A 15,591-nucleotide genomic window follows, 5' to 3' on the forward strand; every position below is an offset into this window, starting at 1 on the left:
CTGGTGTAGATGTTTCTGAATGCACTAGAGGGCGCTAGATGCTTTCTCACCATTTCTGCTCAGTAAAGCACAGACTACATCAGACCTTTAGATCAGTGGAACTCAAGTCTGGGCTTGGAGGGCTGGAGGTCCTAACGGTTTGTTGAACACCCTATTAAAACACACCTGTTTAATCTAATGAATTATTTAGAAGGTCTGGTTTGTGTGTTAGAGCAGAGAAATCAACAAGCTGTGGCTTCTGCCCACTAGGGCATGGCTTGGGATCCCACTCATATGGGTAAAGTTGCTCAACAAGGACATAATATACTTATTCTCTACATATATTTTATGCCTGGGCTATGTTTTTATTATAATTATTATATTTTTTTTCCTACATTGTACATACTAAGGTCATCCAGACTATGGAGGAATACAAAAGGAATCATGTAGAAACTTAAAAGTATTAAACAAACCAACATCCTCCGTAAAGCATTTTGGTGCTGTTAACTAGCGGATTCTGAAGCTGGTTACTCTGATTAATTTATCCTGTGCAACAAAGGTAACTCTTTGTCTTTCTTTCCAGGGGTGATCCTCATGAGAGCCAGTTTCATCATAACATTTTTGATGGTCTTTGCGACTGCACTTTAGAATGTTTTCAATGTTTTTTAAATCTTTTTGATTGACTGACTTTCATTTTTAAGCATTTTTTTTACTTAGTTGAGAAGTTCTTGCCATAATATGAATTAAAACATTACTCAAAAGGGCTGTTCACTGTATATCAACTCTGCCTCTTCACAACTTTACAACTGATGCTCTCAAACACATTAAGAGGCAAGACATTCAAGTAATTTACTCTTGACAAATTCAGCACAGCTGTTAACTGAAAGCCAAGATGTGTAAAGCTGTCGTTTAAGCAAGAGGTGCTACTTTGAAGAATCTAAAATATAAAACATATCCTGGGTGTTTTACCACTTTTCTGTTTACTAAATCTTTCCATATTTTTTCTTCACAGTTTATATAAATGATAAGCTCAGGCTGAATAGAGGTCTTCAACATTTTGGTTTCTTGACTACTGAGACTCCTGTCATTACATTATACATTTGTGTAAATGTACCTCTTGGACCAAATTACGGCCATTCTCTTGTTTTATGGTAAAACAAATTGTTTAATAATAAGAAAGAAAATATTATATTTAATGGACTTTAACTGTATTACTTGACCTTATTTATCTACACTAGACATTATGGGGCAGTAATTCAAACAGAGATTAAGTCTTTTAGTAGACTATATTTTCCTTTCAATGGGAAATCCCCTTTCAAAAAGCTCACTTGACTAAATCCCTGTCATAAGTCTAGGGCATAAATATGACCTATATTAGGTATGTTTTGTTATCAAAACCTGTTTACCACTGTTCACAGTATTTAAAGTGGCAGTCCATGAGATTTTGGTGAGAAAGTGTGGTTGCACTGAGCATACTATAAAAGGTAAAAAAAATACTTTTAAAATATGCATTGTGGCGCAGTCCCTGTTCAAAGTTAATGGAAGCATTTACAGTGGTTGCTCAGGTAAGCAGCAAAAGCTATCATAGCCATAAAAAGTTTCCTGGAACCTACTAGACAACATTTTTTTAGAATTCATATATTTGGCTTTGAAGGAATTGTAGCAGAAACACATTGATGCAATTTATATGCCGATATGTTCCCCTTTCCTCACTTAGGAACACTACTACTTTCGTTTTAAAAGAAACTAATTTAAAAGAAATGAATGTTCTTAAGGCTTTAAAAAAAAATAAGAAAAAGCTCAAACACAGACTTGAATAAAATACAGTGTTGTTTTTTGGTTCTCATAGGATTTCTGAAAAAATACAAAATAAATTTAACACATGAGAACAAACACAGGTTTCAAACAACCACACCAGTTATTAGGGAACACATTTCAAATCTGAAAAAATAGTTAATGTGAATTCATATCAAATAAAATATATATATGCAAGACTTTACAGAGTAAGTGTGGGCAAAAAAACTAAATATATAAATAATACTCAAACCCGGGAACGGTCATTTAAAAACCCTCTCGAGCCCAGCCTACTACTGCCTGTCAGCCAATCCTAGGTCAGGGGGCGTGTCCTGTCAGAATCCAGGTGGTAAAAAAATGAAATAGTAACGCCCGTGCGGCTCGGGTAATGTGATGCGCGTGCAGGGAGGCAGTGAAGCGGAGCGGACCGTCAGCGGGACGCACGTGGGCGAAGGTCGTGCAGGTGCTCGAGTTTTAGAGCAGGACAACACCTGAAACCGCAGCAGGACTTTCAGGTAAGTGTTGAATAGATTCTCTGTGTTTTGTTCGCTTCATGTGTTTCTTTATTCATACAAAGGGCGCTATTAGCTGACAGAGGGTGAGAAGAGGCAGTAACCTAAAACCAGACCCAATAAAATTACCTCAGACTCTTCAGCAGTTACTGCAGTGCAGGTTAGAGTAGATAATAGTAGTCAAAACCCCTCCAGTAATGAGATAAAATATACAACTGTGAAACTGCTTAGCACATCCTGCACCTACTGGTATTGCATTAGTTTTTTTTTTTTTTTTAGAGACGTGAGCAAACAACAAAACGTAGTCTTTGCAAGAAATCTTTTTTTACAAGAAAAAGATTAAATACCTAGCTTAAATCATGTAATTAGTAGACTTTGTAAAAAAAAAAAAAACCCTAAAAAATATATTTTTAAATATAATATTTAGAATTCCACAATTCTGTAAAGCAGGCTAATCAAAAATTAAGCTATTTATATATATATATATATATATATATATATATATATATATATATATATATATATATATATATTAATCGCGTTAGCAGTAGACAGTCCTGAACCTCAGGATATGTAAAATGTATCATCACAAATATTTATTTAAGTATTTTTGTATAAATAGCCTTAGCATTAGACAGTTCTTAACGTCAGGCTATGTAAAACTTACATGTACAATCCATGTACATTTACATTTACTGTACAATCCTGTACATTATGTTAGTAGCTCACGCTTATATTTACTTATATATAGATACTTATAATTAGTTTTAAATAAATCATGTTAGCATTACACAGTTCTGTACAGTATGCTGCCTAAAAATTAAGCTAACAAATAATACCTCGTTTTTTGTTTAAGCTGATATTGACCAGTTTGTTTGTCCATTTATTCGTTTTTAGCTATTTTGGCTAATAGTAGCCCAAACTAAATCCGAACTGAATAAATGCTGTTATTTACTGACCTGTGGCATGCACTATGTAGTGAACAGTGAGCTGTTTGAGAGACTGCCACCGTGCTAAGCGTTTGTAAGAGTAGCTAATTACTGCAGGTCAGGTTACAGGTTTAGCTAAATGCACAGTTTAAGAGCTAAACAGCTGGAGAAAGTGATGGAGGCTGGAACAGAAATGCAGCTGTTATTACCTCACTAGGGCTCTTGTGCCAAAATTTGCCTTTTCAGCTGTGTGTTTTTAGCTCTTTGTGAGGACATGCAAAGTCATTTTGTCTGTTTTGACCTTGTGGGGACAGTTGGCATGTACTTCATGAGAACAAAAAGTGTTTTTAACCCGTTCATATCCAAATACAAGCTCTTTTAAAAAGGAAAATGGTTTAAAGTTTTAAATGAATGCGTAGTTTTTGAATGAACATGTTACAGTATCCATTTGACTAGGGTTCGGGTTATGTTTTGTTTAAACTATATGTCATTTTTACTCTATAGGCCTATTTGGGCGGGATTCATTTTCTCAGGGGGTCCTGGGTAATTTTCTCTTTTATGGGGGGGGTCCTCTGTGAGTTTGTTACTGTCCTGAATGACCATGTATGTGTTTTTCACAGATGTCCTCTGAGAAAATTACAGGATAAATTACCTACTGTTTTTCACTGGTTGTAAAGTAATTTTAGTCCCGTCTGGATGCAAATCTCTGTGTTTTGTCTCCTCGCGTTTATTAAAATAGCTATTTGTCCACTGCCATGCACCGTAATTACACTTTTGGTGCATGTTTCCATGGAGATCCATGTAAACTCAACAGCGAGTAGAAATGGAGGAGCTACTGAATGCGATGTCACCGAGAAAGCCCAAAAACTCACTGGTCCAACTGTTTTTTCAATTGAAGTCCGGATGTAAGAGTAATCAGCTTCTCACAATTTTTTTCATCTGAAAAATGTCATTATAATTTGCACTCAGGAAAGCTGACATAGGAAATGATGGGTTAACAAATACTGCAGCTTTTAAAGTGGCCAAAGCTAGCTTTCAGTTCCTGAGGTAAAAACTAAGGCTGGGTTAAATGTAGCACGACAACAGCATTGTCATTCAGAAGGACATGGATGGAAACACCCTGCAGAGACAGGAATATAAACACATGTGTTCTTTAACTCTCTCTCTCTCTCTCTCTCTGAGACCCTCCATTGTGCTCCTGCTGTAATGACTCCACTGGGAAAAAGGGTGGAGAACCATTACACATTCATAAACCAAAAAAAACGCAAGTGGACCAGCGGAGTTCCTCATATTCACACATTTTTTCAGTGGAAACTATGTGGGCAGTTTTGCCTGATATATATATTTTTTAAAGATTTGAAAGGGAAATTACGCCAGTTTTTCTAAATATCTGTGTAATTAGTCATGAAACTTGAAAAACGGCGTTCAGAGCAGTTTGGTGAGGAATACTCTGTTCTAGAAATGTACAGAGTCAGAATTGTTGACAGTAGTGGTGAATGAATCAAGATGTCCTGGTCAAGGTTCCTGTCTCTAAAACTTCAGTAGGTTATTTTACATGATACCAGAGACATTTATGCTAGTTTTAAGTTTATGAAATATTTGTTTTAGGAAATATATGCATGGCAAAATACACTGATATGCTAGGAGTCATGGGATCATTAAGTATTACTTGAGGAAATTAAAATTGTGAGGTGTTATCTTGTGAGTGAGGTTAAACACTGCTCAGCATGCTTACAGCAAGTTGATGTGAGCTATTTGTGATTGTGAGTTCCAGATAAATGGCACATTTAATTTGCCAAAATGTATGGATATTTAACAATCCTCGAGCCACAGTGTCATACTTTATGTACCTGAAATACGCCATAAAAGGCATTACCACCCACAGTGGACAGCACACCTGGTGGTAATGATTGGCGTTGACCAGTGGCGCTTGGCTAGAATTGTCTGTACGAACAAATCTACATTCATTCTAGATCATATTTACTATTATTCTAGAAGGAGTTTAGCTTTACAATGACAAATGACAAAAATACTAATTCCTGTCCTATGACTTTTGGCATGTCAGTGTAGTAACAACATATTCCAATGGTTCCTGGTTGAGCTGAAACGGTAAAAGTTATTGAGTCCAAGGTGTAATAAAAAAATAAATCAATAATATTGAACATGAATTGCTCAGTAGCACTTTCAATATCCATTACTGTCCAAAATCGAATAATAACAAAACATTAGATAGATATTGTTTTGTTCTTTATTCTATTTTTGGGTCTTTGCTGAATCTCTGGCAGTGGAATGTTTGGGCTAACGGTGTTTATGAGCTGATCATGAACACTTGTGTATGTGTGTGTGGTTTTTTGGAAGTGCTAGGAGCTCTCCGGATGTGTGTACTGAAGCTTCCTGGCTCAGGTCACAGAATGCTGGAGCCATCAGAGAGATTCTGAAAGGGAACCCCACCCTAATCTGAGAGATTAGTGTTAAAGGAGCAGCATTTTTGGGTGTATGTCTTAGCATAGTTTTCTAAGACCAGCTAAGGATGCCCCCACACCCCATTACTCAAAATATGAGACTTTTTTAGAAAGGTGGTGATAATTGAATGATTAAAATTGTCCAGCAGAACAGAGGGCAGCATAATGCTAAAATTAACTTCTTTATTAGCTAGCTAGCTGCCTTAAAGCCTTAAATTTGGTTGCTTCAAATGGTGAACTAGCTCCTCCAGGTAAAGAGTTAAGGCTAGCTACTAATTAGCCATGCTAATGCATGCTCCAGTACATATGGACATTTTAACCAGCAATATGCTAAACAGCTTAGCATAGAAAGGAAACATTTAGCATTACGATAAGTAAATATTAGCACAGTTTGAGTAACCTCTTTCTGAAACAAAAACAAGGCACTGATCTGGACTAGACTATCAGTTTTGAAGTTTCATTAAAGAAGTTCTTAAATGGCGTTATTATGTTTATATTTATAACCAAGTTATAGATGCCAATTAATCAAGGCCAATCATCCAGATTAAATTTTGATAACTTCAATTACAAAAAAAGTTCAGCAATGGCGTCCCAAAATTGTTATCTTAAAGCCCCAAGAATGTTTTGGAGTGGGTGGACACGTCTCTACAGTCACAAAGTTTGCAACAGAGGGTGGGTGTATATGAATGAATGCTGGTGCAGACTGGCTATGTATACAGTCATAACAGTATTAAATGCTCACACTCTCTCTATTGCCAAAGCAACTAGTATAAACACAAGCAGACATCCAGTAAAATAAAAGGATGACTCTGATAACAAGTGAATATCTGGCAGGAGCGTAGCAGAAAATTCTGGGCCCTGTACACCCTGTATACTCAATGTCATTAAGCCCCTATCCATACCAGTATTTTAATGGGACCCTCTCCCTACTCGAGCACTGGGTAGTCGGGTCCACTTTTCCCCCCACTACCACGCCCATGATATCAGGCCTTGATAAATGTATTTATTATTGCTATTATACATTTTGTCTGTTTCTCTCCCTCACTCCTAACGAATTAATAAATCTAAATATTGTTACTTTCAATTTTCTTCAAGCATGGCCATGGCGACGGAGATGGTAGGTAGGCATCTGTGCATGCTGGCGTTTTTTTTTTATTACCTATTGCTTTAAAACCCCAATCTGGAACTGCAGCACCAGCTATGAGTCCCTCTTTAAGACAGGAGATTAACAAAATGTTTACACAATGTCACTTCCTGCATTTTAAGTATCAGGATTATATCTGAATAATTCATGTAAAAATGCTAGACACACCAAGACAGATTTAAAACAGATACTAATTCATTTAAACCAGTCATTTAAACCAAATTGGACACAACTAGAGACTCATTTGACCAAGTGTGAATGTACAGTACCTGTCTCAAAACTAATCAGGATTATAATCCAGATAGTAGTAAGATCTACTTTACAGTTTGTGCTGCTTAGGTACCAAAAATAGTCATATAACTGTTGTAAATGTTCCTGATTGGGGCTTTGGCAAGTTGTGAAGTGTGTTTGAGTGCTCTTTTTTCTTTTCATACACTTACATACAAACAATACTCAAAGGTGAATATTTAAATAAGTATAGTTAAATAGTTCTGTTCAGTAGTTTTGTTAAATAGATCAATAGATTAGTCAGTTGTCATAGATTGGGTCAACCAAGATACAAGCAGTACTGGTTTTACAAGGGCTAACACTGGACCTAGACTCTCATGCACACATTTTAATGCATTTGTCTTAATTGATCTGCACCAGTGACTGTAGAAAAGCATGGACAAAGTGAAGCAGTGTGGTATGTAGTGTAGCTCCAATATACTAACATATTTCAATAATAAAACAGCCCCTTTTCTATCTTATTTTTTTCCTCTTAACTATGTTTGCATTCTCTATTCCCAACAGTTAAACCAACAGTTAGTTTCCTGTGTAATAATTTTGTCATATGTCCCCCCTCTGGAATCAGCTGAGTTGTAGTCCAGCTGTTAGGCAGGTAGCTAATTAATCATAATATTATTGATCATGTGGTGTTGGTCACATTAACAAACACTCTGTATACACTTCTTTGCAGTTTTTCAGAAACTGATGTTACAATAAAATTGCAAATGTGAATTAATTAGTTATTAGCCAGGCAGCTAACATTAGTATAGTTAGAAGTGCTTGACTCGTCAGTATTAATTCTCAGCCAGCGTTCTTGTCACATTTATCCCATCGATCCCAAATACCATTTAACCTTCGATTTGTCTCATCAGAACTAGGATCCCGTACAGCACTAAAATACATGAATTGTATACTTTTGATTTTTATCCAATTGCAAACTGAGTATGTGCTTTGCTTCTTGCGCTTTATGCAGCACTGTAAACCCAGTGAAGGTGGTCTGAGACTCTTGGTCTATACCAGGGGTATTTAATTAGAATTCAGCATGGTCCAGTTAGAGAAAATTTTGACAGGCCAAGGTCCGGACCGATTTTTAAAACTTGTGTTGTGATTAAGTGCTATATCCTGTAAGGTTGTTTGAACTATGATGAAAAAATATATAATAATAATAATAATAATAATAATAATAATAATACTAATAATAAAAATGCCTCTCTGGCCAGACAAGTCTGGCTCTACTTCACAGATTCTGGTTGCAAATTTGCCAACATGGTGAATATTTTGGCTTCATTTCTATAGACCATTAATCATTAATCAGCATAATAATGAAGATTGTGAAGGTAATGAAGAAATGTGTTTTGAGAAGGTTGGTGCAGTGTTAGCTAACATCTTTCGGTTTATAATCTTGACTAGACTAGATAAGTAGAAATTGTGTACTTTTGGCTTTTTGTTGAAACATTTCTTTAAGGCCATCTGGACTTCAGTGATGATCAATCTGGGCAGTGGTAAATGTCCAGGGATCGGGTCATTTATTTCTCAATTGGGCTTTAAAAAAGTTAGCCTTTTCTTTGTCCTTACGTACATGATTATTTGCTACAGCTGTGTTTTTGTGTTTATGTGAGCAGTAGCCAAATAAATTAATTAGGTATTGATGAGAAAAAGACAGAGGAATTAAGTGTGTGTGTATGTTGGGAAGAGTAAGAAGAAAAAGATAAAGTTGTCCATCTCGAGTTTGTTGGCTAAAGCTCAGCAGCAGATGTGAACAAAAACACAGGTGGTCGACGGAAGAACACACATCAGCGCACTAAAATGTGTGTGTGAGCGAGACTGACTTGGAGGAGATAAGATGTTGAAACAGAGCGTAACTGAACTTGGCGTGACTGAGTGAAGATGAAACTGTAGGGCCGAGCCAACCCTCCAACCTGATACACACAAAGGGTGTGTGTGTGCATGTCACACATACATACTTAACAACACACAAACAAACATATACAAATTACACATATTATTATATATAGCTACTTTCATGCCTCTGATAATATTGTAACATATAGATTATTACATAGATACATAGTGTTTAAAACTTGAATATAATATCATGTACTGATAAGATATAAAAACAGTGTGTATGTGTGTAAGAAGAACAGTGCTGGGTTTGTTTTGGAGTTTGTGTATTCCTCCTCATCATATGTTTATCATAAGACAGATTATGTAACAGCCATGTGTTTGAGAAAGTTTGTGTATATGTGTGTGTGTGTGTATTTGTTTCTGATCTCCATGGTTACTCTGTCAATCATCAGCGTCCACCTCAGTGCATAATTTATGCTGCCTTTGCGAATGTGTGTGTGCTTGTGTGTGTGTGGAATCCACTATCTATGGAAGACACATTGCTTTAATTAAGTAGCTGCCACAGAGTTGATATATATAACTGATGATGACAATGAAGATGAATAGCAATACAGCTGTGTTTCCACTGTATTATGAAAGTGCTTTGGTATGCAGATACTAACCAGTATTCCCAACATCCTCTGCTTTACATTGTCAAGTTCATCCAGCCCCCTGCTTCATATAGTCAGTCATCCACTCCCATTCCTCACATAGGCAAGTTCATCCACTCCCATTCCTCACATAGGCAAGTTCATTCAAGCCTTCTGACCAACTGTGCAAGATCACCCAGACCCCCTGCTCTAACCTTTAAAGTTCCACCAAACCCCCTGCTCCAAAATGGCAAATTCACTCAGACTCCTATGCCCAAACTAGGGAAGTTCACACAACCACCTCCTGCAACTGGGCAAGTTTTATCTCGAGCTCCAACTATGCAAATACAAGCAGACCCCCTGTTTTATCTACCTGTCAAGTTAATCCAGTCCACCTGCTTCACCTAATCAACTTCGAATGGACATTCTGTCCCAACTAGACAAGTTCATCCAGACCCCTATCTCCATCTAGGCAGGTTCACCCAAACCCCCTGCTTCAAAGTAGGCAAGTTCACACAGACCACCAGCTTCAACTAGACAAGTTCTTGCAGAGCCCCTGCCCCTAACTAGGCAGGTTCTTGTAGACCTCCAGCTCCTAAGTAGGCAAGTTCACCCAGACCACCAGCTCCAACTAGATGAGTTCTTGCAGAACCCCAGCCCCTAAATAGGCAGGTTCTTGCAGACCTACAGCTCCAAACCTATTGGCTCAAAATTGGCTCTGCTCCCTCCGGGTGGGTAGATGGTGCTCTCTTCCCACATCACTCCTAGGGTGATGTCTGCAGCCCAGGGTGTCTGTGAGCTGTACCGGAACCGAGTCACTGTGCTTTCCTCCAAGCATGCTTTGATGCTGCTCGGCAATGCTGCATCAGCAGCAGCTCGAAAAGAGGCGGTGGCTGAATTCACATGTATCGGAGGAAGCATGTGTTAGTCTTCACCCCTCTGGTGTGTTGGGGCATTACTGGTGATAGGGGTCCTAGTGAGTGGGTTGTGCTAATAAAAAATTACATAATAAAATAAAAACAAGTGTGAAAGCATATTTCCAGTCCACTAATCGCCTCATGGACTGGCCCCTGGTAGAATCGGGACACTCCTGGTTTTGTTACACCTCTACATTACACCATTATATATTTGGAAAATGTATCAGCACCACCCAGCACAAGAAGGAGTCACATTAATCTTTTTCTCCTGCAGTGAGTCTGTTCCTCATTGGCTGCCAATGTGTCCCAGCATGTGCAGGGAGAGAGAGAGAGGGTTAGAAGGAGGGAGAAAGAGGGAGGGGTAAAAAGTAAAGGGAAAAAATGCTCCCAGGCTGAGTCATGTGATTTTTTTGTTTGGAACTTTTGGATACAACCGTTGCGATGGGATGTCAGCCACCGCGCTTAGTGGATTTTTCCGGAATCTGTTTTTCATTTCTTTTTCTCTTTTTTTCCCTTTCTAATTTTACTCATGTCCTCCTCCACTCTCTGTAGACCCAGTGATTCTCCGCTGTTTGACGTTTGCTTTTTGCCTCTTTGTTTCTCTTTAGGAGAGTGACTCATTCCAGCTATGTTAACATGCTAGAGAAGAGAGCGAACGAATGAGAGAGAGAGAGGGAAAGAGAGAGGGAGGGAGGGAGAGAAGAAAGAAGAGAACAGAAAGGATAGATGATGGAAAGAGCATGTTTCAACTTAAGGAAAGTCTGCATAGAATAGCAATAGTTTACAGGCAGTGTGTTTGCTAAAGAAACAGAGAAAGGGAACAAGGGCGAGGGAGAAAGAGAGTTTATGGGGAAAATAATGTAACGTAAAATGAGGGAATTAAACGAGTGAGGAGAAAAGCTTTGTTGTTGGGTGTGACAGTGTGTGTTGGAGTGTGTGTGAGACAGAATTACTAAGAACTACATTTAAGCAGATGCATTCTCGCACACACACACACACTCCAAGACTTGCGACTGATGGCCTGTCAAACAAGCTCTGAGGAATAACGCTGAGGGACTCCAGGAACAAGGGATTCTTTTAGAAAGAGCAAGAGAAAGAGTAGAAGAAAGAAAGAAAGAAAGAAAGAAAGAAAGAAAGAGAGAAAGAGGAAGATGAGGTACCTTGGCAGGGTAAGGCACCTTTCATTAACTTTATTAAATTGTCGTTATGTCTGTTTTGTGTGTGGCTGTGTGTATATGTGTATGTGTGTTTATGTGCTTTCATGTTTGCTGTGGAAATGAAATGTATAAATAATTTGATTACATTCAAGGTTGTTGTCAGTTTACATACAAGGGTACAGAACAACCAATTGCATTAAAGCTATTCTCAGATGCATATTTAATCATATCCTGAATATTTCACTTTTATATTGTGATTATTAGTAAAAAACAAGTACTGTAAAGGTTTGTTTTTCAGTAACATTCAGTACAAATAGTGTATTCAGTACAAATGCTGTATGTTTGATAAGTCTTGTTTACAGTAAAATATCAAGTGTGTAAATATCATCCTTGCAGTGGAGATAGGTGTGCAAGTGTTCTATACGTTTCAGAAAATGTGCAGAATGTACCTTTTCACTTCAAACAATGTTCAAACAAAAGTTATATAATTTGAAAATCTATATTTACATGTTAAATGTACACTACAGTTTTTTTTTAATTGCAAAGTGTATCTTTTTATTTCAGCAAATGTGCAAAAGTTACCTTTACACTTCAAAGGATGTACAAAAGTTATATTACACTTCGAAACAAAGTGCAAAATTTATATTTACATTTTACAAAATGTGCAAAATGCAACTCAGTACAAAAAAGTGTGTAAAACACAGCATTCCTGAACTCTAGTGGGAAAACACATTGTACAGTGAAATTCACAATGTGGATGACAAAATCTCTAGTTACATTAGTCTTATGTAATATAGCTGAAGGGTGTGTGTGTGTGTGTGTGTGTGTATGTGTGTGTGTGTATAAGAGTGAGAGACTAGTATGCTAGTGTGCTGCAACACCCAGACGTTGCCCCATCAGCCTTCTTGAACGTCTGAGGAAGATTTCTGCGCTTTCCCAACTCTGCTCTATTGGGACCTTTTCAACAGTCCCCTCTGCAGCCGGTCTCGCCCCTGCCCGTTTGGGATGGGGACAACATGCCCTGCCCAGTCCAGATCACTCTCCTCTGAGCCATGAAGCGGAGAGACGGCCCTTATATGGAAGAGCCGTAGCCTTGTAAAGACAGACAGGCCCATGTTCAGCTGCCCAGTTCCAAATCCCACAACACAGAACACTGGACTACATTTCCCACAGTCCTCTACTGTACAACCAGTGCTCAGCTGAAAAAGTAGTACATACAGAATGAGTTGTATGTAATGTGTTTGAAAGAAACAAAGCAGTTTGTAGTTCAATGTACTTTATGTTGCACCCATTGTTGACACAGATGTGCACATGTCCACACACAGCTTGTCTAGTCGCTGTAAAGAAGTATTGTCAATAGAACAGAATTCTTCAGAGCAGATAAAGAAACATGAACCTATTGGTACCATGCATTATATCAGACCTGGGCTAGAGCAGTATAAACCTCCCAGAACTGAGCTGTGAATCAGTGGAACAGTGTTCTCTGGTGATTCATCCAATATTTGTGGGATGAGTTGAGGAATTGGGAACTCACTCATTGTTTGTTGTATGTTCTGTTTGTGCCTCTCCCTTCCATTCAGAGCAATGTTTGAAAGACACAATACATTAATTTATGGAAAAACAAACAAAAACCTAATAATAATAATAGAAATAATACAGTAATACAAGATCAATGCATTTATAAAAACAGGGATACAGATCTATATCAATGTCTCTCCAATCAGATGTTTGCAAACCTTTTACCAGATGTCAAAAAGATACATTTTGAACCCCTTACAGTGAATGTATTCTTTTTTTTTATTTTGGATATAAGCCATTACTTTCATTTATCCATTTATTTTATGTGGGTTGGGATGTGCCATTCCAATTCAGAAGCAATAGTTGTTTTGTAATATAGGTGTAAATAGGTAGGAGAAGGCAATAACATAATGTTAGTGTTGAGAAAGAGACTCATTGTTTGGAAAGTGCACATATTCAAATAGAGTTCACAGTGCTGCATGTTCTCTTGCACAGAAAACTGGTTAGGTGTCCCCAAGCTGAATTTGTAATTTTCCTGTAAAAGTATCTAACGGCTCTGCTCACTTCTGAACCTGCGGCTGCGCCTGTCAGATGGAAATATTCAAAATTCCGCTGGATAGAGTAATGAGTGATAAGAGTAAAATCGTTATTTTTCACAAGAACTGTGGAATGTTATTGGAGCAAGAGATACTGTCTGGAGACATAGAAGGAGAGAGAGAGAGAGAGATGAAGGGTGAGGGGCAGATACTTGAAACATAGAGGTTCAGCCAATTTAAACACTGCTAATGGAGAGAGTGAGAGAACGAGAGAGAGGGAGAAAGAGAGGGAGAGAGCTGGAATGCACATAACAGTTGTACTGATTGATGCCAAACATGTTGTTTGGAATTTTTTTGTTGTAATCTGAATTCCTTTTTTGGAAGAGTGTGTGCTTGTTTGTTTTAGGTTTGTTGCTATACAGAATGCTTGTATAGTCATGCCTTTAATATGCCTTTTGTGTATTACATTTTGTATACAAACACTATTAAGATCAATTTTATGACATAATAATGCACCAATTGTATGCTGTTGAAACTGTCCACTCTGCATGAGGTGTGTGTTGTATCTGGGACAAATGGTTCTGAACAGAGAGTAATTGTTTCAGTGGCTTTTTACACACAAAAATGGTACAGCATGGGACGCTTACATACCAGACTGGGCCTGGTTCTCTCCGCACAGTTATCTGACCATACTTAGGGGCCACAGAACCAGCTGTTCTGCCTACATGTCACTGGACTGGATCTTGCATTTGTGTCCCATGACTTTTGACATGTCCTGTGGAAGCAGAAAAACACTACATTGCAAATTGGGCCTCTTGCACTAAATGTGGATGTTAGTTGTACAAAAGAGATTACTAGCCAGATATCACCGTCATGATTATTACCACACCACTACTACTGTGTGTCTAATGTGGGTGGTAATACCTTATATGACATATTTTCCATATGATATAAAATGTGACACTGTGGACTGTGGAATTTTAAAAACCTGCACAATTTTAGAAATGATATGCCTCATTGATCTAGCACCCACTGTCATAGCTCAGTCAGACAATTACAATTTAATTTGTTTTGGCATGAGCACACTGGTTCAGTGTCACTCACAAAATAACTCATCACAACTTATACAGGTGTGAGTTTCCCAAGCTATCCCCTAAGGTAACAAACACTGTATGATACACTTGCATACTGCTATCCCATGACTTTTGGCTTGCAATTGTACATCCCAGACCTTCTTTGAGATAATTAAAGTTGCTCATTTCCATGAATCATCTCATTTATTTGGCTTATTGGTGTTTTGCAGAGGTGGAAAGTAAGGAATTACATTTACTCACGTTACTGTAATTGAGTAGATTTTATGAGTAATTTGAAGGGGTGTGACGAGACACTAATATCACGAGACGAGACGAGACACGGTATTTGGTTCACGAGACGAGACGAGATTTTAAAACTTATTTTTAAGAAAACGTCAAAAATGGCTTGAAAACTAGAGTTTCATTTGACAAAATCATATAACACACAAACAGACTGGTTTCTCTCACACATTGATTCTATAAGAAATAGAAATAAGAATAAAAAATAAAAATAAAACTTTTCTAGGTCTTATATAGTGCAAACAATAAGTGCAAACCACAACCAGTCATATTAAGACTATGGTTTGTGTTTTTTTCTCCTAAATCTACTAAAATACCGTTTATTGTTTCCACTGGAAAGCCAAAATGCAGCCAAACATACAACTTAAAAAGGGGGAATGAAAGCCAAATGAAAGCCCCAAATAAATAAATAATTTTCTCTCAGGAGAAACAGCCAATCAGCTTGCTGGTTTTGCGGAGCGTAGTGGGCTAGTAATGACAGAACTATGTCCTCCACCCCCTCCCCCCCCCCCCGGGGGGTGCTGATACT

The 15,591-nt window shown here is 37.9% G+C and overlaps 1 protein-coding gene across 2 annotated transcripts in view; it reads left to right on the forward strand.

Annotated features, from left to right (window-relative positions):
- Positions 1-2,179: 2,179 nt before the first annotated feature.
- The window catches only part of myo1ca (myosin Ic, paralog a), a 49,533-nt gene continuing 36,121 nt past the window's right edge, over positions 2,180-15,591 (forward strand). The window contains exon 1 of one of the 2 annotated variants that reach the window (XM_022680702.2): positions 2,180-2,288. Coding sequence is in view for 1 of the 2 variants with exons in the window: in XM_022680699.2 (XP_022536420.2) it covers positions 11,630-11,647 (18 nt within the window). In the remaining variant the exon portion in view is untranslated. Of the gene's footprint in view, positions 2,289-10,885; positions 11,648-15,591 lie in introns of those variants that run through there. The other variant, XM_022680699.2, reaches the window with a different exon arrangement.

This window comes from Astyanax mexicanus, chromosome 1 (genome assembly GCF_023375975.1).
Source record: "Astyanax mexicanus isolate ESR-SI-001 chromosome 1, AstMex3_surface, whole genome shotgun sequence".
Classification (NCBI taxonomy): Eukaryota; Metazoa; Chordata; class Actinopteri; order Characiformes; family Acestrorhamphidae; genus Astyanax; species Astyanax mexicanus.